Raw genomic sequence first — 27,166 nt, 5'->3', positions numbered from 1 at the left:
TGTTCCCTATGGATGAAAACACATTCAGGGGTACTAAATTTGGATGCAATTTTGAAAGTTACTGTCAGTCACTTTGCTGCATTTCTCATATCAGTAATTGCCCAACACACATATAAAAACACATACGAGCGCGTTCAAACATTTGGTTTATTTGCTGCCATTTTAAAAGAATGAATTTTGATAAATGCACAGAAGCGGCGAGTCTTTCAGCAGCAGCATGTGTGCAATTTGCCTGGAGCCAAATTCATATGAGGAGATGCAGGTGAACATGGCTGCTGTTAAACAGGAGTAGAAAGAGCCAAGAAGGGTTAGCAGCGCCCCCTATAGGTGAAACATGGCACAGCTGATGAACTATTATAATACTGTACAGTAGGCCAAGGGCTTCTACGTTAAAAAAACAAAACAAAAAATGTAAATATCAATACACAGGTTAATAAGCACATTTTAAATCCTAATAAATAGTATGAAACAAAAAAAAAGTAGACACCAAGTTGTTATGTTGTTGGCACTGATCATATAGCACCAAGACAGAGAAAGCGAAACAAAACAAGCATCAAGATGGCATCCCAGAGGAATCGCGATGACGGTGTTTATTATCCAGCTTCATTCAGTCGGACTTGAACTCCTCCGGGAAGTCCAACCTGTGCCGAATTGCACTTAACAGCAAGATCAATGAGTCCGCATGAGGAGTTCTGCTGTTGTACAATATGTCAACTGCTTTTCAGATTGTTTGCTTACAGTTGCTCATCTGGTGTGCATTTTACATGGCTGGTTGGGTGTTACATTGTTATCCTGGCTAAGGCACATAAACAGTGAGCCTGGCTGTGGTTCAAATGGAAAGCACCGATTTTCTGTGCAGGTTCTCAGCTTATACTGCTGTCTCAGTATATGATTGTCATTCCCTGATATTATTCCAATTCCAGTTGATATTTTTTTGTGGTATTGTAATATAAAGCATAAAACAACTGATAGTGAGGGAGACAGATCATATAGCAAATGCTCGGCTGCTGGTATGATCAAGGAAGAAATAAAAGGCGCAGTTGTAAAACGTCTTTGTATATACAGTAGACACGGATCACAAAAATGGCGCATATAAAACCACTGATTATTTTGAAAACAGTTCAGAAGATTTTAGAGTAAAAAACAATTTGATGAAACTGACCTGTGTGTTGCCTGGAGGAAACACTGCAATATAGTTTAATGCACTGTACTGTATTTCCTCAAATAGCGGCCAGGGATACTTACTCAACTGTACCAGGAATTTATTAGAGGTAAGGGTTTTTATTTATTTTTTTGGTTGAGATGCATTTTTCAAATACTATTATTTATTTGGTGAACATAGCGATAATTACCCAGTATACATGGGTCAAAATGAATATATCAAGATTTACTAATGCTGTTGATTTAGCACTGATGTCTGCGATGTGACATAACCACCAAATATTTGAGGCATGGTTCTTATATAAACTAATTGAGGAAGTACAGTAAAGTCATATCCACCTTCCCTGTTGCTCAGTAAAGTAAGCAAGTTGCTAGAAATACCTCTTGGAAGAATACAGTATAATTCTAAATCACTGTAAACCACAACAACAATAATAAACATTGTGTTTCTGACAGTGTCAGCATTTCTTGACAATAATATGTTATATGTGACCTCACGAGTCTAAACATGACATTCTGACTAATATTACATTTGTGGAATATGAGTTATGAAGCAAAATCCAGTCGTTTTAACCATCTCAGGGGTGGCCATTTTGACTCTTGCTGTCGACTGAAGATGACATCACAGTTGCTCAGGCAACGACCAATCACAGCTCATGTATTTTCTGAAGCTGATCTGTGATTGGTTGTTACTTGAGACTTGAGCAACTATGATATCATTTTCACTTGCCTAGAAGAGGCAAAATGGCCGCCTTTGATATTGATAAAAACGGCTGGATTTTGCTGCTTAATTTATATTCCACGAAGGTAATATTAACCAGAATACCGTATCAGATTATATTGTCAACAAATATTTGTGGGTTGACTTCCATTGTAAAACTTTTGCCAAAGCAAAATTTTAATTACAGCTCTTGTCCTGGATCTCATTGGATTGTGCAAGTGTACCTAATAAAGTGTCAGGTGAGCATGTAATTCCAGAACCGTCCACCTGTGAATCCAAGAGAGTATCTATAAAAAAAAATTAAAAAAAATGCCACATCCGTCTTTCTTACGATGGAGGAAGATGGAGTCTCATGATCTCTTTGGACTGTGGCGGGATCCTGTCGGGAAAACGCACCGAGAACTCCACGATGAGGTCACCGCGTTGCGAGGGGTTCTTGGGGAAGGGCAGGCCCTCCCCTCGGAGTCGCTTGGCCGTCCCGGGTTTGATGATGTCGTGACAAGGCAGGGAGATGAGCCGCTTTTCCAGCGTGGGGATGCTGACTGTGCAGCCGCACAACGCCTGCGGGGCAAAAAATAGATCCGGATGAATATACTCCTGGAAGGAATGAAATTCCAAAGTCGCACGTATATTGATGACTTTATGCTTCTAAGAACTGTATAAAAAAAAAAAAGTGAGGCTCCAAGAAAAACATGATATGATGTGGAAAACTTTTTTGCGCTTGTGGAGTGTGTATGTATCCTTGCTGGCGGAGCTACACATTGCACAGAGACTAATTTTAGCAACCTTCTCATAGCCAGCGCTAATGAAGAGAGGCAGGAATTGGCTGAGCTCGTAAATACTCAGGAGGGCTTGTCACACGGTCTGGCAGCACGCACACACGCAAAGCTTCACCGCCTTATCACAATGTCTGATTGTTAAGTTTTGGCAGCTTAACGATGCATTCGGATGAATGGATGACGGAAAGATTAAGTTTCTTTAGCCAAGTATGATGTATTTATTGTGGAGCACAACAAAATACGTCTGCATTTCAACAGCCTCCAGGCTCAAAGTAAAAAGAAGATAAAAGAACAAAGGAAGTTAAAAGAACAGTGTTTGAGCGCCTCACAGAGGCACAAGCGCAACATTACACATCAGAGTACATATCGCTCAACACTGATAAATTCAAGTATTGAGTTATATTGAACACAGACAATGTTGCTTATCAGGACTTCACACTTTTTTTTCTTTTTTTTTTTATCCCTCATCGTGAGTAAAAAACATCGTGTACATACATTTTCCAGGAACAACTAAAGCATTACTTTCCCCCCAGTCATCGCCAAACAGAAAATACCTGGAGTTGACATACAGTTAATATTTCAAGGCAGTTGCAGTAAACGGCCTACAGGTTGGAGCAGTGAGACAGAATTGACAATACTTAAACAAACATGACAAACTTCTCAGCTACGGAGGCTCCTTCACATTCGTGTTTTGCATTCAACAACTAAAAGTTAATGAATAATAAAATTAACTCGACCGGGCAATCTGATTCCTAACAACATAGTGAGAGACTGCAACTTCACATTCCCGTCTGAAAAAGTGATGTCACAAATGTGTTGTGTCACATTTTCAGCACGTTGACGACAACTCACGTGACCATACCTTACAACATAACCAGCAATAGAGGAAGGAGAGATATTAGCGTTTTCAAGCTGTAAATGCAGTAATTATTTTGAATTTGTGTTAGCAAAACAAAAATATTGCGTTTTTTCCACACTCTGTCTTAGCTAGCCTCAATAACACGTAAAAAAGAAAAACAAACAACAAAACAGGAATCACAGCGCAGTATGTATTCAAGCTTAAAGAAAAAAATCACACCAGATTGTGTGATTGCAATTAAGGCCCCCCAAAATTCATCTTAATATTTATAAACAATGTACATTAGTAATGTTGAGTTTTGCTATTACAATATTAATAATTAATTTAAATTGTATTAAATATGTATTTATGTTAAGTTAAGGCTGAAAAGACTGTCTTTGATGTTTTTTTTAAACAAGTGAAATCCAGAAAAGATTAGTTAAGTGGCAAAACCAGATGTCATTTATATGTTAAGCAGGGTTGTTGCTATTTGCTGAATGTAACTATTAAAGTAACTTGTAATCTAACGCAGTTACTTTTATCATTTTATCATTTTATTTTATTTGTTAATCAGTAGAGTAACACTTAGGTTTACACACCAAAACATATAAGAATGACAACACAAGGGTGAGAAGACAAGACTTATTCGTTTTTACTCACAGCGAGGAGAGCAGAGTTGCCAGGTAAAAGCTGTCAAAGATGCTCTGGCAATTCTCTTGCTTCCTCTCTTTTTATTTGGGATTGTTCCCTATCCGGTTACAAAAAATAGCGTTGCACTAATAAGGGGCGGGGAAAGCGCAATAGTGCAATGCTGCATTATCTTAAAATAACATATTTGTCTGCTTGGATGTAAGTGTGTTGCATATAAGCATGTGATTATCCATTCGCAATGAAAGTTCTTGTTTTCGCTTCTGCCCCAGACTCATTTTAAACACAGCCACACTGTCTGGTACCCTTCATCTGAAGAAAGCAGTTTACTTGAAGTTCATATGAGTGTGAAGCATTTTCGCAAATATATAATAACTTAGATAGATACACTTTAAACGTAACAGTAACCGAGTTACTTTTTCAAGGTAACAGAGTTAATCCATTTGATAATAATGTATGAAGGCTGTCACCTCATTGGCCAAAGAGACAATAAACCTCTGTAATCTGGCTAATTAGAAGACAAGATGCCGGAAATATGATTAGTGACTACTCGACTTCAAGATTTACACGTCGAGTGTTAAACTTGATGAGACTGGATGCCATTTTTTAGCACTTCTCACAGTCATGGTCACCCGACATTTGAACCCAGAACCTTTCCACTGAAGGAAGTTTATTTGGGGGCTCTAAGCACTAAGTTAAACCAGTCGCTGTCATTACACTCACACAATGTCATGTTATATTAAGGGGATTTCAATGTCTCGTCTGGTGGGAATTTTAACCACCAGGGTCAGACTTGTGAACTCGCGCGGAGGTTCAGGTCGCTTACTTTTCCGACATGACATCAGACGCTTTTTATCCACAGTGCCGCAGTACAATGAGTCTGTGATTGTGATGGACAGTACTGGCTCAACCTCTTGCAATGTACAGATTGCTACTACGACACAAGTGTACCAATGTCAGTGCTAGTGTACACAATATGGACAAAAGAACTAAGACGCATCTCTGAATCAAAAGGTATTTTCCATACACAGTCTAGGTGCACTCTCGGCACTCAGCTAGCACGTAAATGAGCTCATCACCTGTTGAGTAGTAGCAACTGTGGATAAAGCTAAACTGTTTCAGGATTTTTTGCTTTCTGGACCTTGTTTGTAATACAGGTTGTACTTTGCCTTTCTTGTGCAGCTAAATAAAAAAATAAAAAAAGCAAACTTAACATAAGAAACCCCAATACGATAGGAAACAACATTGCTAGATTAACAGCTGTGACAAACTCAATCAAAATTCAGCATTATTTATTACCTTTGAAGATTTATAGATGCAGTTTGACACGACAAGGTAAGGTAGGACTCAGACGCAGGCGTAAGGTAAGCCACCAAGGCAGCAGGTTTATTTCCGGTCAACAGGTGTCTCCTCTCAAGCTGAGAGGAGAACAGGGAAGCAAAAAAGTGGAGAACAAAAAGCGCTCCACTAGGGAGGAAAAAACAGGCAAAAGGTACTGGGGACAACGAAAAGCGCTCCGCTAGGGAGGAAAAAGGGCACAAGGCAAAAGGGGTAACAAAAGGCGCTCCACTGGGGAGGAAAAAGCACAAAAACAAGGCAAAAACACTTGGCAACATGAACGAGGACATAAGGACTGTGGGACGCTTCCATGCACTGACTGTGACACTTCGGCACTGAGGGGAGAATGCAGGTGGCTTTTATTGCTGTAGGTGATTGGTGGCAGGTGGTGATAATCAAGGGCGGGGACCGGTAATTATGGAGCGGCAGGAAGGGCAAGTGACCTGGGGTGAGATGACCCCGATTACGCACTTCCAAAAGTTTTCTAACCTTGTAAACGGGGCCGCCTTCAATCATCTCCGGGGGGGGGGTGGGTCGGGTTCGGAGGGTACAAGTGGGCTTTCGTGGACTGGTTTGACTTGACTGACGTGGAATGTTGGATGAACTCTGAGGGATCTTGGCAGGCGGAGTCGAATGGCGGCTGGACCTAAAGTCTTGGTAACAGGGAAAGGCCCCACAAATCGCGGGGCCAGCTTTGGACATGGTACCTTGAGTCGAAGGTGTTTGGCAGACAGCCACACCCGTTGGCCTGGGCGGTAGTCGGGCGCCGGTCTCCTCTTCCGGTCGGCGGCCCTCTTTACCCGGTCTCCCTGGCGTTGAAGCGCCATCCGGGCCGCCGACCAGACTTTGTGGCATCGACGGACCATGGCCTGAACCGAGGGAACCGTTGCCTCCTCTTCTAGCTCGGCGAAGAATGGGGGATCGTAGCCATGGACACATTTGAACGGGGTGAGACCTGTGTCAGATGTGGGTAAAGAGTTATGTGCGAGCTCGACCCAAACCAGGTAAGTGCTCCAGGTAGTCGGGTTCTGGGAGACGAGGCATCGGAGTCCATTTTCGAGTTGCTGGTTTAATTTTTCAGCCTGCCCATTGGCCTCCGGGTGGTACCCTGACGTCAGGTTGGCCTTGGCTCCTAGGGCTTTGCAGAATTGCGTCCAGAAACGGGAGACGAACTGTGGTCCACGGTCGGAGACGATGTGCAGTGGGAATCCATAAAACCGGAATATGTGGTGGATCATGATGTCTGCGGTAGTTTTGGCGGATGGGAGCTTGGATAGTGGAATGAAGCAAACCATTTTGGAGAATCTGTCAACAACGGTGAGGATTGTGGTTTTACCATGGGATGGGGGTAGTCCGGTCACAAAGTCCAATGATATTTCTGCCCATGGTCTAGATGGGATTGGTAGCGGTTGGAGAAGGCCCATCCGGGACTGATTTGAAGTCTTGTTGCGGGCACAAGTCGGACAGGCAGCGACGTACTCTTTTATCGTGGTTTCCATTGCCGGCCACCAGAATATCCGGGCAACAGCATACATGGTCCTGCGGACGCCAGGATGACAAAATAGCCGTGATGTGTGAGCCCAGTGTATTACCTGGGACCTTAGCTCCTCAGGCACGAAGAGTCGCCGTGGTGGGCATGACGTGGGGGGAGTAACGTTACGCAGCGCCTCCTTGACATCGTCCTCAAGTTGCCATCTCATGGCCCCGACTATGCAGTCACGGGGCAAAATTGTCTCAGGCTCGGTCTCCAATGGCTCGGACTCGTGGACTTGATAAGGCGTCAGCTTTGGCATTTTTACTGCCTGGCCTGTAGGTCAGAGAGAATGAAAAGCGATTAAAAAACAAAGACCATCTGGCCTGTCGAGGGTTGAGTCTCTTGGCCTGGCGTAAATACTCCAGGTTTCGATGGTCGGTCCAGATCACGAAGGGGTGTTCAGCTCCTTCTAACCAGTGCCTCCATTCTTCGAGAGCTACTTTTACTGCTAGCAGCTCCCGATCTCCAACAGAGTAGTTGCGTTCTGCTTTCGATAGTTTCCGTGAGAGAAACGCGCAGGGATGCGTCTAGCCGTCCTCTTGGCAGCGCTGGGACAACACCGCCCCAATCCCAATATTCGAGGCGTCGACTTCAACCACAAACTGGCGTTTGGGGTCAGGAACTTTAAGGATTGGGGCGTTGGTAATTCGGATTTTCAAGTCATTGAATGCTCTTTCGGCTTCCGGGGTCCACATGAATCGAACCTGTGGGGATGTCAAGGCGTGTAGGGGAGCGGCAATGGTGCTGAAGTTTCTTATGAATCGTCTGTAAAAGTTGGCAAATCCTAGGAACTGCTGAACCCTCTTTCGCGAGTCAGGCGTGGGCCAATCTCGCACGGCGCTGACCTTGTCTGAGTCCATCTCCACCCTTCCGGGTGAAACGACAAATCCCAGGAAGGAGATGGTGTTGACGTGGAACAGGCTTTTTTCCGCTTTCACGTATAGTTGATGATCCAGGAGGCGTTGCAGGACTCGGCTTACGTGGTCTCGATGGCTCGTTAGGTCAGGAGAGTATATTAGTATGTCGTCCAAGTAAACGTACACGAAGTGATCAATAAAGTCCTTTAGTACCTCATTAATCATGGCCTGAAATACTGCTGGTGCATTGGTGAGTCCGAAAGGCATAACGAGGTACTCGTAATGTCCCCGGGGGGTGTTGAATCCTGTCTTCCATTCATCCCCATCGCGGATTCGGATGAGGTGATAAGCGTTTTGGAGGTCGAGCTTTGTGAATATTTTGGCTTGTTGCAACTGGTCGAAAACCGAGGACATCAGTGGCAGTGGGTATCGATTTTTAACTGTGATGTCATTCAAGGGACTGTAGTCAATACATGGGCGTAGGGATCCATCCTTCTTGCTCACAAAAAAGAAGCCTGCTCCTGCAGGCGAGGAAGACGGTCGGATGAGGCCGGCTTTCAAGGAGTCGTCTATGTAAGTGTTCATGGCCTGGCGTTCGGGTCCTGAGACCGAGTACAGTCTCCCCTTGGGGATGGTTGATCCGGGAATCAGGTCAATCGGGCAGTCATACGGTCGGTGGGGAGGAAGAGTCATGGCCTTGGTCTTGCTGAATACCTCCCGCAGGTGGTGGTAACAGGAGGGAACAGTGTGCAGGTTCGGGTATTCCTCTTGAGCAGGTGAGGCGAGAGTCACCTGGTGGACCTGGGCTGTGGTGTTCCGGGGTGCGGGTTGTTCCAACCCGTGAGTGTTGCATTCTTTTCCCCACTCCAGAATGGTTCCCGAGTTCCAGTCAATTCTGGGGTTGTGTAGACGCAGCCAAGGGTGACCCAGAACCAAAGTGGGAGATGAATAGAGGTGTGCAAAATTTCCGATTCTTAGATTATTCACGATTCGGCCGTGGAACAATCGAGAACGATTCACAAAAGTCCAAATTCCGATTATATAAATATGCCAAGGGAACCGAAACTAAAAGTGGACCGGAGCGGAAAGTACGCGGAACTGAAACGCAGTAGCGCGCGCGGTCTTCGGGACGCTTAATGGGACGGACCGAGAGTACACATCCACAACTCACGCCTCGACATTCAAAACAACAACAAGCATGGCTGAGCTGACCAACCCACCTCTTCGTGAGATCAGACCTGCTCCGAAAAGGCAAACAACTTCAGGCGGAAGTATCAGCTAGCTGGCTGCAGTGCGTCGGTTAGCGTTCTACAGGGCGCCGCGCAGTGATACAAACGAACGAACAGAAAAGTAGGCTGGCGGTAATGGCGTCTGACTTTATTCAGAAAAGAGTATTGTGGTGGAAATGTATCACGCTTTTGAAAACAAATAGTTTTTTTTCGAAGAAAAACGCTTTATTTCCGAGACCCCAGCCAGCTTGCTGGACTATTTTCCTCTCGTCCAACGTCGAACATGAACGCGTGTCACCGAACGCTGTCAGGGGTAAGTCAGTGCTGATCGCACGCACGGGAGGTGAGGATCAAATTGAGATTCATGTTAAAAAACCCGAACGATCCCATTAATGTTTACACGTTCATGTTTTCACAAGTTAAAAAGCAGAAAAGCACTTGAGGTTTTTTTTTTTTTTGTACCTCTGAGAAACTTTAATGTTTACATGTTCATCTTTACACAACTTAAAAAGCAGGAAAGCACTTTTTTTTTTTTTTTTTTAGGCATTTGTATTGAAGTAGTAGTTCACATTGTCTTTCATTTATATCTCAGTGCACTTTTGAGTGGATAAAAATAATATATTTTTGCTCAATGCTATGTTTTATTCTGTTGAAGACTGAATATACTTAAAAGCTGTTGTTACAGAATGAGGACTTGAGTATTTTATTTACTGTTTTGAACTGTTAACTTGATACTGAAATAGTAGTTTATTTTGGCCTGAGAGGACTTTTGTACTATTTTTGTAACTAATGTACGAAACATTAAAAGCACCAAAATACATTGTTTTTTTTCTGCTGCCTGGGGGGAAATCAATAATCGTTTTATAATCGAATCGTAGCCTCTGAATCGTAATCGCAATCGAATCGTGAGGTGCCCCAAGATTCCCACCTCTAGAGATGAAGCGTGGAAAACGTGGAAGCGGAGAGTCTCGCAGTGCTGTCCAATTCGGACTCCCAGAGGTTCAGTGATGTGGGTGATCCTGAAGAGTTCTTTGCCGTTCAGCGCTCTAGCCTGGATGGTCGAGGAAAGGGGTTCGGTGGAGGCTCGTATTTGCCTTACGAGCTCCCAGTCCATGAGACTTTCGTCGGATCCGGAGTCGATAAGGGCTGACAGATCTGTGGTGACCTTGTGATGGGTTATCTGAATTTGCGTGAGTCTGTGGTTCTTGGCGGGTCGGGGTGATGGAGAACTCACCGGAGAGTTGCCCTTCGTGGTGCAGGATCCCACCAAGTGTCCAAGACCACCACAATAGTAGCAACGGCCCTCTCGGCGTCGGCGCTGCCTCTCCTCCGGCGAAAGCCGAGCCCTTCCCAGTTGCATGGGTTCGTCTCGGGCAAGGTCCACCTCTCCTTGTTCCGGCCGCGAAGGAAAGATGGGTTGCGGCCTTCTGGCCTCCGGTGGCCGTGACCAGGAGGTGGGTTCCTCCCTCCTTCGAGGTCCGCCGACCTTAGCCAGCTCCTGGCGACGATGATCTGTGCGGATGGCGAGGGAAATTAAAGCGTCCAAGTCCGTGGGGAGATCTACGGGAATCAGAAGTTCTTGAATGGCAGGTGAGAGTCCTTTCAAGAAATGGTCATGAAGAGCTATGGCGTTCCAGCCACTGTTCGTTGCCAGTGTTCGAAAACGGACAGCGTAATCGCTGACAGATTCCTTGCCTTGTTGAAGTCGGCTCAGTGCTCGTGCCTTCTCTCGGTCATTGTTCTCTGGATCAAAGACTTGGCGCAAAGCGACTTGAAAGTCCTGTACGCTTTGACAGACCGAGGAACCCCTGGCCCATTCGGCGGTTGCCCAGGTTTTGGCCCTTCCCGTCAGGTGCGACACCATGAAGGCCACTCGGGATCGGGCTGTGGGAAATGCCTGTGGTAACTGTTCAAAATGTATGTCACACTCCGTGAGGAAAGTTTGACAGCGCCCGGGTTCACCGGAGTATCGTTCTGGGGAGGCCAGTCTTAATCCTACCCCGGTGAATGGCGTGGACGGTACGGAGAACTCAGGATGAGGAATTTGTCCGGTGGGAGCTGGCGCTCGACGCCGTGAGAGGCTCACCAGCTCGTGGACCTGGCTGGTCAATTCCCCAATCTGGGACAGCATGGTTTGCTGGATCCGGTCCTGGTTGTCGAGCCGGGCCTCCTGGCTCTGCAGTGCAGCCTCGACCTTGCCTGCTGGGTCCATGCTGGCCGAAGTGTACTGACACGACGAGGTAAGGTAGGACTCAGACGCAGGCGTAAGGTAAGCCACCAAGGCAGCAGGTTTATTTCCGGCCAACAGGTGTCTCCTCTCAAGCTGAGAGGAGAACAGGGAAGCAAAAAAGTGGAGAACAAAAAGCGCTCCACTAGGGAGGAAAAAACAGGCAAAAGGTACTGGGGACAACGAAAAGCGCTCCGCTAGGGAGGAAAAAGGGCACAAGGCAAAAGGGGTAACAAAAGGCGCTCCACTGGGGAGGAAAAAGCACAAAAACAAGGCAAAAACACTTGGCAACATGAACGAGGACATAAGGACTGTGGGACGCTTCCATGCACTGACTGTGACACTTCGGCACTGAGGGGAGAATGCAGGTGGCTTTTATTGCTGTAGGTGATTGGTGGCAGGTGGTGATAATCAAGGGCGGGGACCGGTAATTATGGAGCGGCAGGAAGGGCAAGTGACCTGGGGTGAGATGAGAGTTAGATTTTCAAGGTAAAACAGGAAACAGGGACACAACAATAAAAGCATGAACCGCCACGCCGGTAGCGGCGTGACACAGTTCTTCCACTGGATCTGATTGGCTTGTGCAACTGTACCTCTTAAAGGGGAAGTCAACCAATTTTTTGACAATAATATGTTATATGCAGCCCCACTAGTCTAAATATGGTATACTATTCTGGTTAATATTGTGTTAGTGAAATAGGAGTTAAGCAGCAAAATCCAGCCATTTTTATCCATCTCAGGGGGAGGCCATTTTGCCACTGACTGTCGATTGAAGATGACATCACAGTTGCTCAGGTCTCAGGTAACAACCAATCACAGCACAGCTTCAGAAAACAGGTGAGCTGTGATTGGTCGCTGCCTGAGCAACACTGATCTTCAGTTGACAATAAGTCGCAAAATGGCGGCCCCCTGAGATGGATAAAAACGGCTTGATTTTGCTACTTAACTCATTCCGCACAAGTAATATTAATCGGAATGTAATGTTTAGAAGCTCCTCGGTGGCAGGGGCCCGGGGGTGGATGAGATCCGCCCGGAGTTCCTAAAGACTCTGGATGTTGTGGGGCTGTCGTGGTTGACATGCCTCTACAGCATCGCGTGGACATCGGGGACAGTGCCTCTGGATTGGCAGACCGGGGTGGTGGTCCCCCTTTTTAAGAAGGGGGACCGGAGGGTGTGTTCCAACTATAGAGGGATCACACTCCTCAGTCTCCCTGGTAAGGTCTATTAAGAAGTGCAGGAGAGGAGGGTCCGTCGGGAAGTCGAATCTCGGATTCAGGAGGAGCAGTGTGGTTTTCGTCCTGGCCGTGGAACAGTGGACTAGCTCTACACCCTCAGCAGGATGCTCGAGGGTGAGTGGGAGTTCGCTCAACCAGTTCACATGTGTTTTGTGGATTTGGAGAAGGCGTTCGACCGTGGCCCTCGGGGAGTCCTATGGGGGGGTGCTTCGGGAGTACGGGTTACCGAGCTCCTTGATACGGTCTGTTCGGTCCCTGTACGACCGTTGCCAAAGTTTGGTTCGCATTGCCGGGAGTAAGTCGGATTCGTTTCCGGTGAGGGTTGGACTCCGCCAAGGTTGCCCTTTGTCACCGATTCTGTTCATAACTTTTATGGACAGAATTTCTAGGCGCAGCCGAGGCATTGAGGGGGTCCGGTTTGGTGGCCTCAGCATTGCATCTCTGCTTTTTGCAGATGATGTGGTGCTGTTGGCTTCATCAAGCAGGGATCTCCAACTCTCACTGGAGCGGTTCGTAGCCGAGTGTGAAGCGGTTGGGATGAGGATAACACCTCCAAATCTGAGACCTTGGTCCTCAGTCGGAAAAGGGTGGCGTCACAACACACTTCTTGGTGGAGTGGGGAAGGGTGGAAACACCACCTTCACCCTTCAACGCCCCTCCAATTTTAATGCACTTTACGTCCAAGGGGGGGGGGGTGAGTTGGGGTGGGGAGCCATCAGGGGGGATAGACTGCAGGGGGCGGAGCTGGGGATCGGTGGGGCGCTGTGGAGGCCCGCCGGGCCTCGTTCTGCGACCTTGGGCTCGGGGGTGTGGGCCGGGGCTGGGGTGGGGGTGTTCCGGGCGTCTGGGTCGGCTCGCCGACCGGTGTCCACTCGGGTGGCGTGGGGGTGGCCTTGGTGCTGCCGCGGCCTGGGGGATTCCGGGGGAGCGGTGCTCGCTTTGCTGGGCCGCGGTTGATGGCTTCTTTCTCTGGTGGCGGTCCTTATACATGCCAGATCCATCGCACCAGCATCTACTGAACCTCAAACAGAATTCGCCTCTCCCTCCCGCAGCTCGTTGAATCAGTGGGTGCTGGTGTCTGTGGATCTCACTTTGCTTTATCTATCCTTCCCTTCTTCCTCTCTAGTTTTTCCTCTGGTCACTTGAGATCTCCTCAATTTATTGGAAGTTTGAGGTTTCTGGGGTTGGCATAAGACTCTGGTTTTGTAACCACGCAGGAGGTGTTTGGTTGGTGCTGGATTCCACTTTAATGGACTGGATGTACTGGTTTCTATGGATCTCACTCTGCCTCATCGATCCTTCCTTCCTTCCTTCCTCTCTTTAGTTTTTCCTCTGGTCCATTGAGATCTCGTTAATTTGTTGGAATTTAGAGGCTTCTGGGGTTGGCGTAAGACCTTGTTTTTGTAACCATGGGGAAGGAAGGAAGTGTTTGGTCCGTGCTGGATTTCACTGATTCATCCTTCTTTTCTTTTTATCTTTTCTGACCTTTTCTCTGGTCTCCTGACCATTTGAACCTCACGACTCTGGCAAGACTCTGAAGTACCTGGTTAAGGTGAAGGGTAATGGGATTTTTATAAGGTTTTAGGGGAATTAATGAGTATAAATTTACATATATTTTCACGCACACGCACGCGCACACACGCACGCACACACGCGCACGCAAATGCACGCACACATACACAGACAAAAAAAAGAAAGGGCAATGATAAGACGTTGAATTGGTAAGACTACCGAATGAACAATTCTGAGCTCTTAAAAAAGAAAGAAAAAAAAAAAAAAGAGGAAAAGGGTGGCGTGTCCTCTCCGGGTCGGAGATGAGATCCTGCCCCAAGCGGAGGAGTAAAAGTATCTTGGGGTCTTGTTCACGAGTGAGGGCAGGATGGAGCGAGAGATCGACAGGCGGATCGGTGCAGCGTCTGCAGTGATGCGGACTTTGTATCGGTCCGTCGTGGTGAAGAAAGAGCTGAGCCAAAAGGCGAAGCTCTCAATTTACCGGTCGATCTACGTTCCAACCCTCACCTATGGTCACGAACTGTGGGTCGTGACCGAAAGAACAAGATCCCGGATACAAGGGACCGAAATGAGTTTCCTCCGCAGGGTGTCCGGTAGGGGTGGGACAAAAAACCGATTCGACCGAACCATCGGTCGTCAAGGGGAGCTAAACGGCCGTATCGGTAGCAGACTTGTCAACCGATACAAAATCCGCCGGGAATCCTTAGATACATTGCTTGTAAAGCTGTGGACCGGATATCGCGTTGCTGTGAATCGGTTGCGAGTGAGGCTTTATGGTTTTCATAACAATAGCAAGAGTTCTGCACCGTGCTCTACTTGTTTTGTTTACATTTCAGTCGCATCACTATTCAAGCTACTTCCGTGTTTACAGAGAGCTAGCAAAGTAGCGCTCAGAGACGCTTCATTCCCCGGATGTTGTAAACATAATGCAAAGACGTTTCGCACCTATTTTCGGGGGGAGGGGGGCCGCCTACCGTCAACGCCGTGCTCGCGACACGGCACGCGCGCAGTCGCGCACAACGAGTGATAACATGCAAATGGAGACAGTTAGCAGAAGCCGGTGCCTCACATCTCGGTATTTCCCATTGCTATCGAGTCCTCTCGGTGCACTTGTATGTCCCGGGCCGGCGTTGGTACTGCGCGCGAGCCAAAAAGAATAACTCCCGTGACGATCCAATGCATGGATTCAAACGACACAGGTATGTCCCACAGCCAACACACCAGCTAAGCTAAAAGCACACTGCAAGTATCTCATTTCTCAGGTTGTGGCTCCCTGTCAACGTATACAACTAGCATGAGCAGCAGATAGGAGAACTGAGACGTGCCCGTGATTACGTCATCAAACGCAAAATGAACGACAGCCCAAAAAACAAAACATAAACAGTGGTGATTCTGTGGTCATCATCGTGTCTCAGATTAAAAAAACAAAAAAGATGTCATACATTAACCACAAATGAATGTGATGGCAAAGAAAAACAAAAATTGTGAAAAACAAAAATTGTTGATAAAAAGGGAAGGGCACTTTTGGAAATATTTTTGGATATATTAAGTGGTTAAAATGTGTTTGATAGATTTATTGTTCCATAAGGTGGCTTCATATTTCTTTTGGCTGGACGGTAGGTTTATTTCATGTCTTAAATTTATGTTTCTGAAATACTTCACAATGTGGACATATTCTGTTTAATTGTGTTGGTGTCTTTTTAAAGGTTAAATATTTATATTTAACATTAAATTATCAACCTTTTGTTTTCCTGATCCTTATTTTGAAGAGAAAAAAAAACAATTATAACTGTCAATAACTACTAATAAATATTTAAACTGATACATTTTTCAGTCATATCGCCCAGCCCTTTGTTCCGGTCCATTTAAATAATTGATTCAATATATAAAAATATAGAAGACATTGATGTTGCTCTTTTTTAACACATTTGTAGATACTGTAAAAATTTGTGGTGTTTTAAGATTAATGTTTACAAACAACAAATGTAAGTAAAATGGAAAATGTATGTCTTAAGTTTTGAATATTGAAATTAATCGTATCGAATCGAAAATTGTATCGTTCCAAAACTTAATCGAACCGTATCGAACTGTTCTGTTCTGGTTGAAGTGGCTGGGGAGAGGGAAGTCTGGGTTTCCCTCCTAAAGCTGCTGCCCCCGTGACCTGACCTCAGTAAGCGGAAGAAGATGGATGGATGGATGGATGGATGGATGGATGGATGGATGGATGGATGGATGGATGGATGGATGGATGGATGGAATGTTTAGACTAGTGAGGTCACATTATTATTGTCAATAAATGTTTAAGATTGACTTCCACTTTAAAGTTTCCAGTAGTATCATGTACACAATGATGAATTTTATTTCTGTAAACTTGGGTTTCCTAACCACTTGCTGGTGTAAAATTAGTTGTTGTTTTTTTTTCGCAATGTGAAATATGAAATCATCAATTATCACATTCAACCCCATTTTAGTGCAGAGCATCTGGTGCTTGTGTTGTAAATGACAGCATTTAGCATAACATCGTCGAGTGTCTCTTTGCTTTGGATCCTGAATCATACGACCTACTTCCCTGATATTTCCCAGTTAGAGCTCCCATTCTCCCATCCAACATCCCCCAAATCCCTTCTTGAGCTTCCTATGTGGCTGCTGTAAGAGCTGAACACGTTGCCTGTGAGACGTGTGCAGGCTAGTAATTATCATTTAAACACACACTTGCACCTCTGTTCTCATTGTAGGACATAAGGTGAGGCTGAACTTTTTGTAAAAGAAAAATGGCATGGTATTATCTTGACTTGAGTCCAAATAACTACTTTGGCATCTTTGAGAACATCTTCCACTTAGTGCCAGCGCTATTTGAAAGACATTGCTTGTGTCAGAAGCCGAAGTCGTGATACACTCCGCGACCTCGTGGGCGCAGTTAATTAAATGTGCTGCTTGTCACAGTAATTGTGGACAAGTGCACACCACGGTCCGTCTTTGACTACTAAATGTGTTTGCGAAATACACAAACATAGAGGCTGCCCACATGCATGTTGACATCGGCCATGTGCGCCTTCCTGTGCTTTGAGTTTATACAGCAGACTGAAAAAGAGGAATGAGGCGGCTCCGCACTAGTCACACAAGGACACCACATTCACCGCAATAATGTGGCAGCGGATCCCCTCAAGGTTGATTCAACACACACACACACACACACACGCACACACACCCGCACACACACACACACACACACACACACACACACACACACACACACACACACACACACACACACACACACACACACACACACACACACATATATATCCTTGTACATATATCTTTGTGAGGACATCCATTGACATAATGCATTTCCTAGAGCCTTACCCTAACCGCAACCATCAAAAATGATTGCCTAAACCTCACCCTTACCCTAACCCCAACCATAACCCAATTCAAACCTAAACTCTAAAACCAAGTCTTGACCTTCAAAAAGAGGTCTTGCAAAGTGAGGACCGGCCAAAATGTCCTCACTTCACAAAAATGTCCTCATTCTGTTGGATAAAGACGTATTTTGGTCCTCACTATGTATTATGTACAAGAACACACGAACACGCACAAACTCCTCAAAAATGATTTTTGATGACTAACCTCAGTCATACCTATTCTGCTCAGATAAGAGTGGAAAAAAAGGTTCTAAAAATACACTCACTGACCACAACGTTAGGCACATAGAGGCCACACATCCATTCTGCCTTTACAGTGTTGATTGACAGCCAACCAGGGTTAAGGTTTTGGATTTTTCGAAGGAAGTGATTTCTACAATGATTCAGACTCCTTTGTCATATTTATGGATTAAAACTGTGACATCCACCACGCATGCCAGCAGAGCACAAAATCTGTCTTCCAGTAGTTACATTACACTACCTGTGCCAATATTTTGACATGGTTCCAGCCGGTGAAAGGTTTACTCGAGTCTTAGTATGCCAGAATGCCCACCATGATGCAGAGTTGTCTGCCAATTTCACAAGCAGGCAAAACAGTAATCAAAATGTGCCAGTTTTTATGCTCAATCGCAGCTGCATATTCTACGAATAATGAGCTCTTTATCTCGTTCGGCTGAACAGCTATTAACTAGCATGCACCGCTGCCAATTGTCATGGTTTGGGTTGGGTTTTGGTTCGTTTTTTATTTTTTGCTTTTGTTAGGGTTCTAGTTCTTAGTAGGTTTTGTTTGAGTTTGTCATCATGTTCCTATAAGTTTCTGTTATTATCTGCTTTCCCTGTGTGTCTCCCATTGTCTCGTCAAGCATTGTCCTGCCCACCTGTGTTTGCCTGACTTCCTCATGTGTCAACCTATTAGAACTTGTGTCTTGCCCAGCTGTGTCTCATTGTGTCAATTAGTTTGTGTGTATTTAGTCTCTTGTCTCACGTCTGTCTGTGTCGATTCATTGTTGTTTTCCTCCTGTTATGCTGCCAGTTTTTTGCCCCATGTCGTGCTACGTTTGTCTTTTGGAAGTTTGCGTTTGTTTTGTTTAATTGAACTTCCTTTTTTTTCTGCCTCCTTGTCCTGCTTCCCTGCGTTTGGGTCCACAAACACACCTTAACCCTCGTGCCTTGAAACCAGTGATACCCTCGAAGAGTATACTTTAGCCAAATAAGTAATTCTACTTTGAGGTGTGATAACTAAGTCAATTTTTAACATTTTTTTATTTCAACCACTCAAAATGTTCATTGGCATCAAAACTATCCATACATATGAAGTTTTATTTTTTTTTTTTTTATGTATTCCCCCCTCTTAGGACAATACAAGCCCAAAGAATGGACTATGAAGAAAACGAACTGTGCTGTATACATGTATAAAAAATAAATAAAAAATTAATACTTCATATGACATAATTAGAGCTTCGAATAAGGCAATAAGTTATAACAACAATTTTTTCAATGCATGCCAAATTTTTTGACAATGGCAATTTAACTAAAAAAAAAAACCCTCGCAAATATTTTAGCCAAATAAGTAATTCTACTTTGAGGTGTGATAACTAAGTCAATATTTAATATTTTTTTATATTTCAACCACTCAAAATGTTCATTGGCATCAGAACTATCCATACATATGAAGTTTTTTTTTTTTTTTTATGTATTCCCCCCTCTTAGGACAATACAAACCCAAAGAATGGACTATGAAGAAAACTAACTGTGCTGTATACATGTATAAAAAATAAATAAAAAATTAATACTTCATATGACATAATTAGAGCTTTGAATAAGGCAATAAGTTATAACAACAATTTTTTCAATGCATGCCAAATTTTTTGACAATGGCAATTTAACTAAAAAAAAAACCCTCGCAAATATTTTAGCCAAATAAGTAATTCTACTTTGAGGTGTGATAACTAAGTCAATATTTAATATCTTTTTATATTTCAACCACTCAAAATGTTCATTGGCATCAGAACTATCCATACATATGAAGTTTTATTTTATTTTTTATGTATTCCCCCCTCTTAGGACAATACAAGCCCAAAGAATGGACTATGAAGAAAACTAACTGTGCTGTATACATGTATAAAAAAAAATAAATAATTAATACTTCATATGACATAATTAGAGCTTTGAATAAGGCAATAAGTTATAACAACAATTTTTTCAATGCATGTCAAATTTTTTGACAATGGCAATTTAACTCATAAAAATCTCCTCGCGATTATTTTAGCCAAATCAGTAATTCTACTTTGAGGTGTGATAACTAAGTCATTTTTTAATATTTTTTTTTCTTTCAACCACACAAAATGTTCATTGGCATCAAAACTATGCATAAATATAGTATATTTATTTATTATTATTATTTCCCCCCGCCATAGGACAACAGAAGCCAAATAATAGATTATGAAGAAAATTAACTGTGTTGTATATATGTATAATAAAGAAATAAATTTGAATCTTTCATATGACATAGTTAGAGCATCAGGCAACACGGTAGCTTTGATAGAAAACTTTGGGGAAAAAAGTACTTTTTGTGGGGCTCCGGAGCGGCACCGGGACCCCTCCGTGACTTTAGCCGCAAATTGTGTTTGCTTTTCGGATACAGGAAGGCCCGATTTACACCCCCGTATCCGGCGTCGCACTTCAACGAGCCACGTATCTCTGTGCTCACGGTTCCAGATATGTGTCAGATATGTGCCATTTTCCCCGTAGGACGTACGGTTCCGGAGAAATAACGGAAAGAAAAAGCTCCATTACACCGAGACGTCCGTTGAGTTTACCCGGATATCGTGCTTGTTTTTCGGATAAATTTACACCGCCTGTATCCAATTGTATCCGGCGAACGGAAGTCAACACAGCGACGAGCTACATACCGTTGGGAAGCTGCACGTCCCCCGCGGCATTCTAGGACGTGCTCATATGTTCGTTTATGTTTATTTTGTAGAAGTACTTACTTGCCAACTTGCATTTGCAGCTTTTTGTGTCTCCGATCGCTGTTCTTTTACTTAGATCCAGGAAGCTCATGCCTCTTGCACGTTAGCCAAATGTGTTGTGAATCCAAACTAGCCGAATAAAAATCGAAGCTTAGCACTTTCACACGTAGAAATGCAACGGCCAGATAAGATAACCGACGAGGAATTCATCTCGACAACCGTTACATGTTACACTTCATAAGTTGCAAAAAAAACCCCGTTTTTTTTTGTTTTGTTTCATCCCTTCTGCTTGCTGTTTTCACCGATCCATGCTCCTTGCCATGTTTTGAAGAATGCACGAAGGGAAATACGTCACCTCCACGTTGCACGCACGTTTGGCCACAATGGCACGCCTCCCCCCTGCAGGCTTTGCAGAGCAAATGGCAATGGTAGGCTGGTTCAAAATGGATGATCGAACTGCGCATGCGTGTGGAATATGCACGTTATCAATTCTAAAGTTCTAAAGTGAAGAAAGAGAAAAAAATATATAAATAACAGCCTTCACACACTGAGGAAAACCGCTGTATTGCAACGACGCCCACCTCTAACAGTGGCTCATTTTGGGGACATAACAACGACAAAGAGCGTTGCCATTCGACCCCTCCCACTAGGGAACGTGCCTCCCACGTCCATGCAGACTAACAAACAGCATATCCTAACACGGAACATAAGTCAATAGCTCGCAATACCTTTTTCTGCACAAAAATATAAGTGGCGCGCGTGTACGCGCATCCACGAACACGCACGCGCGCCCACTAACGTGCACGCGCATCCACTAACATCTTGTCGAATGCACAATCAGTAAAAAGCACGAAGAAATAAGTCTGTGTGGAATATGGCGTGGTGGAAACAGTCCGGTGTTTGCAAGGAAAATCATTAATTGGCCTCTTCCGCCACCTGGTGGATTTGGGGTGCGAAATCTTTCTCATGCCCATGGCACCGTCGAGGAATGTCCATAGAAGGATTTCATGCAGAAATCACGGAAATTGCAATAAAATACATGCAGTGTCCAATCGGTCCAAAAATGTCACTTATAATGTACATTAATGTTACGCGGTTGGCTAACGTATCTTCCAGGGTTATAAAATGAGTAATCTGCCTCATGCAATGGCTGAGAAATGTCGGCACACTCGCATTTTGACGGTCCCCCAGTTTTCCAAAGCCGTGGCTCTTTTTTTTTTTTTTTTTTTTTTTTTTTTTTTGTGTTTTCCCCCTGCACAATCAACTCCCAATTTACATATTTGGCTAAACAATGGCACAAGGGTTAATTAAACACGACACCAATAGTGATCCAGGTCTTTTTGTGCATAAAGAGTTTTTCCCTCTCATCTCATCTCATCTTCCATCACCTGCTGTTTGCTGTCAGCCGCTAGCCAACGCTAGCTACTCCTCCGCTAACAGGACACATAGAAGAAGCAGGGCATTTGGGCAGAATCTTGGGGCGTTACGAAGTGAGCGCTTCATCATCATTTCAGCATAAAATAAAGGGTCTTAGATGTAGGATCCATATCAGAAATCAGAAAAGGAAGAAATGCGATGACTTACCTCTTTGAGGCTGATCATGCAGTTATAAATGATATTGGAACCGTCCCTCCTGAAGTGGGTGTGGCCCTTGTCTTTGAGCACAAAGGCAATGTCGGCAGGAATATTCTCAGGGGTCTGGTCGCCCTCCTTGGGGAAAGTGATCTTGGTCCCCTCCTTCCAGCCCTTTTTGATCACAATGTTGAGAATCTTGTCCTCTGTCCTCAAGCTCCTCCCATCTGGGTTCAGCCTGCGACGTGTGATCTTCATGCGCTTGGTGCAACCGTGGAAGATCTCCTCCAGTGAGACCTTCAGCTCGTGGACCACCGGCGGGTCCTGCTGCTTTCGAGTTCCCCCCAGGGAATCCGAAGGCCCGCCCCTCCTTCTGCGGCCCTCTCCCGGGAAGCCGTTTTTCATCCCTCCTACAAAGCCGAATTGCCTCCCGAAATGAGCGAAGTGGTCGTCTTCCTCCAGGTCCACGTCCTGCTCGGCGTCATTGCCGTGGTCGTTGTGGAAGGAGAAACCGTTGGCGCGGCCGTGGCTGCGGTTGGCGCTGAAAAACATGTCAAAGGGATTGGAGCCGCCGAAGAAGGAAGCGAAGGTGGCGTGGGGGTCTCCGTGGAAGGTGTAGTGGTGCGTTGAGGTACCAGGTGCACCGGACGAACTGCTGTTTCCTGTCTTCAAACCTGTGATGATGTCATATAAAATATAGGTCAGGGGTTGGCAACCTTTATGCTACGTTCTCACCAAATCCGAAAAGGCGAACTGGAACGCTTCATTCGCGAGCGTTTCACCGCGTAAAGTGTTTTTGGAAGGGTTGCTGCTCATTCGCGCTTTCGTGCTCACCGGAGCGGAGGGGGCGTGTCCCTTGGTGAACAAGGAAGTGGAGCACTTTAGCGAGTCAAATAAAAAGTGAGCACCGCCAAATTTATATATATATATATATATATATATATATATATATATATATATATATATATATATATATTTATTTATTTATTTTTTTTAGCACCGCCAACTACTTTCACTTCTTTCCTGGGACTAAACAGCCGTGGCACTATTTTCTCCTTTTTTGAGGTACGTGATAGCACTTTCGCTTTTTTAGTGGCAATCGGGCGGCCGGCATTTGAGCTAAAAATAGCTTTGGCGTTAGCACTGCTGCTAACTCGGTACAGTTCAAAAGCAAGTAAACAGACTTACCAGCACTTTCTTGATCATCATTCTGTCACGGCTGGCCGTGTTGTTGCGCTCGGGGTGACAATAGAGAGGACGCTGTGTGTGACGTGGCCCGTACTCGAAGCCGATTGGCTACCCCGAGGCGAAACGCGAAAAAAGTTCAATTTTTTGAACTTCGACGAATGTGCGAATGTGCGGATTTTCGTCGCGAATGTGCAGATTTTCGCTGTTGCGCACCGCGTCCCAACGCGCGAAACGCGTCCTCCGCGCCGCCCCACGCACTTTCGTTCCGTTGCGCGCGAACTCCATTGATTACAATGCAAACGCGCCGCCGAATCGCCATCCCTCGCTTTTGGTGAGAACGCAGCATTACTGTCAAAACAAGCATTTTAGGCCAAATAACACAAAATCTGTCTGGAGCCACTAAACATTTAGATATTGTGATAAATGAAACAGTGTTAGTGTTAGTCTTCCATTTGAATTTTTTTTTTTTTGTAATTTTTCAGACTTTGTTTTTCATACATTTTTAGAATTGTCTCTTTCTGTCAAATTTCTTACATTTCTGGCAATTTTATGAACAGGATTCTGCCTCTCTTCTAGCTTTTTTGTCGATTAATTTCCTGACATTTTTTGCAATTATGTACATTTTATGTTAATTTGGGGGATTTCTTCTTGTTTTCGACATTTTATGGTTACTTTTTGTGATTTCTGTTTGAGCAGTTTCATGGACACTTAATTGTAATTTTCTACTTTTCCGCTTCCTGTTTGGACATTTTATGGTCACCTTTTGTACATTTTTAGGTCATAATTCTAACTTTTTAATCTACCTTTCGTCTCTTTTTTTTTTTCTGAAAACTTAAAAATGCATCTAAATCATTCATTAACGTCATTAATATTTTATCTAAACATAAAGATAACTATTTAAAAAATATTAAACTCTACTTTTTTGTTTTGTTTTTAAATATCCACACAGGGAGGATTAAGAGCCACATGTGGCTCCAGAGCCGCAGATTGCAAACCCCTGATATAGGTAAACTGACCTTAAAGTAAAATGCCATTGATATGGTTTGCTACACTGATTCCTACTGCCAGACAAGGGACATTGCCCAAAATAGATGAGCGTTTGTTATCTTGTATACAATAATTGGCAACTCCATCCCTAAAGACACAAGTTATACACATACACACACATTAAGCCTGACACAAAACACCCACATATGCAAACTCCAGCAGTCACTGCTATTCATATCTCATCTATCTTAGCCATGTGTCTGTATCTGTAAGCTTAGCGAGTGATACCCTCAAAAGTCCAGCGCTCGCGTCTAAGATGCTAACTTGGTTCATGAGCTATTTCGATAACTCCACTCACAGGTCACTAATGAGACTAAATACACGTGTGTCATTTGGCTTGAAAATGTGTTTCTTATTGTGGCTGTAGTTTGCTTAAATGATTTTTTTTTTTAAGACAACATTTTTGGCACAGCTGTTGCTGTAGCTGCAAGTGTACTTGATGTTGTGCTAAATCCATCATAGACACGTTCACTGCCATTGTCGGTTATAGACGTCAAACACCGATTTTAACTAAAAGAGTTAACAAAACTTCATTTGGGCAGTCTGAAAGTTTTTCTCCAGTATTATGAAACTTCGGCTTACCTTCCTCCCCAAGCTGGTCATATACGAGCCTCTTCTTGGGGTCGCTGAGCACCTCGTAGGCCTCAGCGATCTCTTTGAACTTCTCCTCGGCATTGGCCTCGGTGTTCTTGTCAGGGTGGAAGCGCAGGGCCATGCGCCGGTAGGCCTTCTTGATCTCCTCCTCGTTGGAGCCCTTGGGGATCCCCAGGATCTTGTAATAGTCTTTCCCCATGGCTGCACGCACTCACAAGTCCTTCTTCCACTCACACTGTGGCTGTGGAGGTGCATACACAATTGTCAGGGTTCTATCTGTAACCTTATGAAAAGAAGGAATCAAACGTGGTAGCTAACTCAGATTAGACATTAATGCACATGGCACAAGAATTCATGAATCGATTAGAGAGAAAAAATGATTTGATTTGATGTGTGGATTTTGTTTTTTGATTCACATCCATTTGTTTTCTACTATTATGGATTTTCACTCATTCACAAAAATGCTTACTACATGGTAAATGAGCTTGCAGTCAATGACTGACACTGCAAATACCTCTTAATAATAAATTTACATTTTTTATTCGATGATCTCTAAACTTGTTGGGCTATTAGAAGGTATAATAGATATAGTAGGTGCTAAAATGTGTATTTTTTTTAAAATAGTGATTGACCTTGACCTTCACAAGGTTGCACATATTCCAATAGGATTAGCAAGACAGTAATAAATTAATTTGCAACACACTATGACACTATGATGAAATGATTACTCAGTGTTTTTTATGTCTATAAAGTGCCCGTGAATCACTAGAAATGTTTATAATGCTGATTTTTAAACATCTGCCTTTACACTTGCTGATATTTTCTTTGGCTCACATTTCTTTGCAAGGTGAAAATGAGGAGCTACTCGCTCAGTAAATGTACAGCCAAGGGGTGCATTCAAGGACTCTCCTCCAAGTCAACAGAGTGGACAAAGAGAAGACATTAACAGTGTTGCCATGGGGATAGGGATGCTGATTTATTGAAGTCAGGTGTATAATGCACAGACTCGGAATCCCCATCACCTGCTTTGTCAAAGGGCTTCTCCCGACCTGCTCGGCATCCACAGCACATGAATGATTGTTGTAAATAAGAGCAAATATATACAATATATGACTGGATGGCAGCTATCGTGTCCAGGTTTACTGTCCACTGCAGTGGGCACAAACGGTAGCTACAATATAATAAGAAAATGGTCGATAGACTCGTTACAATAAAACATGAATTCTCTTTTTATCGAGTGGGAAACCCCGTAATGCCGCACCGGTTATTGTAAATTAGCTAATAAGGCAAGATGAAAATATACACGATATGGCAATGACATAAAAAGAAGATAGATGGAAGTCGTACTGAAAAAAGAGACGAGCTTACGGCTGTTCACATCACCATGCTTCGGCTTCCCCGGCTTCTCCTTGTGCTTCCAGCCCGGTTCTGTGTGCTTCTCTTTTCCGGTGTGTGCTGTGCCCGAGCCGCCGGTTCCGTCTCCAGTGACGTCAGGAGAGAAAATAACGTGTGAGCCGAGCGGAGTGGAAGACCTCGACACACACACCCACGACACCGGTGATTTGTTTAGAAATAACTCACTCACTGCGTGATTAATCTGGAGTCAACCTCCACATGTAGCTAGCTTTCCTGGGCCAATTTAACTGCCCCTCAAAATAACACCACCAAGTGTTAAAAAGGCCGTTTAGATAATACATTTCGTAGAATCAATTTCACAGTCATTTCCTTACCTTGTATGCCTGTGAGACCAAATCCTGCTTCTGACTTGGTGTGAAAATGTGCTGTTAACTGTGTGAGCAAGTCCAGCCCTCAGGTTCTGCCCACGACTCGTGTGGATGTGTGTTTAAGGGGGATACTCTCACACATATAGAACAGCTCTCACATATACCAACATCTCCATGTACCTAGTAGACTTTGAGAGAGCGTTTCACTACAAGGTTTTCAACAAACTGCTGGTCAAATGAAATAAAAAAGTAAGTCAGATTTATTGAATCCCATTATAGCGCAAGTGTTATGGTAAGTGAAACTTCTAGGGGAACTTGCTCACTGGTGTTTACGGATGCTGTACCTATCTCTGCTTATTTGTCCTTAAGTGTCAGAGGTAAACATTAATAATGTGAGTATAAACACGTACAGATAGTACAGTATATTGTGACGCAGATCCTAAGCAGCCCACTGTTTTCTAAAAATGAGCTTCGAATGGAACACAAGGTAGAGGCCTGAGTCATTACTGGTGGTGACTTTTAAGTGTTAAGTGCACAAGAAGGTGCTCTCAAGCAGGGCAAACTG

General features: G+C 44.2%; 1 protein-coding gene across 3 annotated transcripts; it reads right to left on the bottom strand.

Annotated features, from left to right (window-relative positions):
• Positions 1-129: 129 nt before the first annotated feature.
• On the bottom strand, positions 130-26,709 carry dnajb5 (DnaJ heat shock protein family (Hsp40) member B5). Of its 3 annotated transcripts, none has more exons than XM_077520635.1 (5): positions 26,608-26,709; positions 26,246-26,356; positions 24,866-25,118; positions 22,061-22,722; positions 130-2,443 (listed from the first exon to the last, which is right to left on the bottom strand). In XM_077520635.1, the coding sequence occupies exons 3-5, from the start codon at positions 25,074-25,076 to the stop codon at positions 2,210-2,212; spliced, it is 1,107 nt and encodes a 368-aa protein (XP_077376761.1). In that variant the 5' UTR covers positions 25,077-25,118; positions 26,246-26,356; positions 26,608-26,709; the 3' UTR covers positions 130-2,209. The 3 variants fall into 3 exon arrangements, with proteins under 3 accessions (XP_077376761.1, XP_077376760.1, XP_077376762.1); XM_077520634.1 differs by having other exon boundaries at positions 26,246-26,409; positions 26,608-26,663; XM_077520636.1 differs by lacking the exon at positions 26,608-26,709 and adding an exon at positions 26,463-26,601.
• Positions 26,710-27,166: the final 457 nt, after the last annotated feature.

Source organism: Festucalex cinctus, chromosome 5 (genome assembly GCF_051991245.1).
Source record: "Festucalex cinctus isolate MCC-2025b chromosome 5, RoL_Fcin_1.0, whole genome shotgun sequence".
Classification (NCBI taxonomy): Eukaryota; Metazoa; Chordata; class Actinopteri; order Syngnathiformes; family Syngnathidae; genus Festucalex; species Festucalex cinctus.
This window is presented reverse-complemented; position numbering and strand designations above follow the sequence as displayed.

What these genes read in the sequence shown, in the direction of transcription:
- dnajb5 (XM_077520635.1), bottom strand. Translation starts at nt 25,076, where the DNA reads ATGGGGAAAGACTATTACAAGATCCTGGGGATCCCCAAGGGCTCCAAC. An exon ending in TGACCAGCTTGGGGAGGAAG is followed by an intron (nt 22,723 to 24,865) that starts GTAAGCCGAAGT and finishes ACATCATCACAG; the next exon opens with GTTTGAAGACAGGAAACAGC. An exon ending in GCATGATCAGCCTCAAAGAG is followed by an intron (nt 2,444 to 22,060) that starts GTAAGTCATCGC and finishes TTTGCCCCGCAG; the next exon opens with GCGTTGTGCGGCTGCACAGT.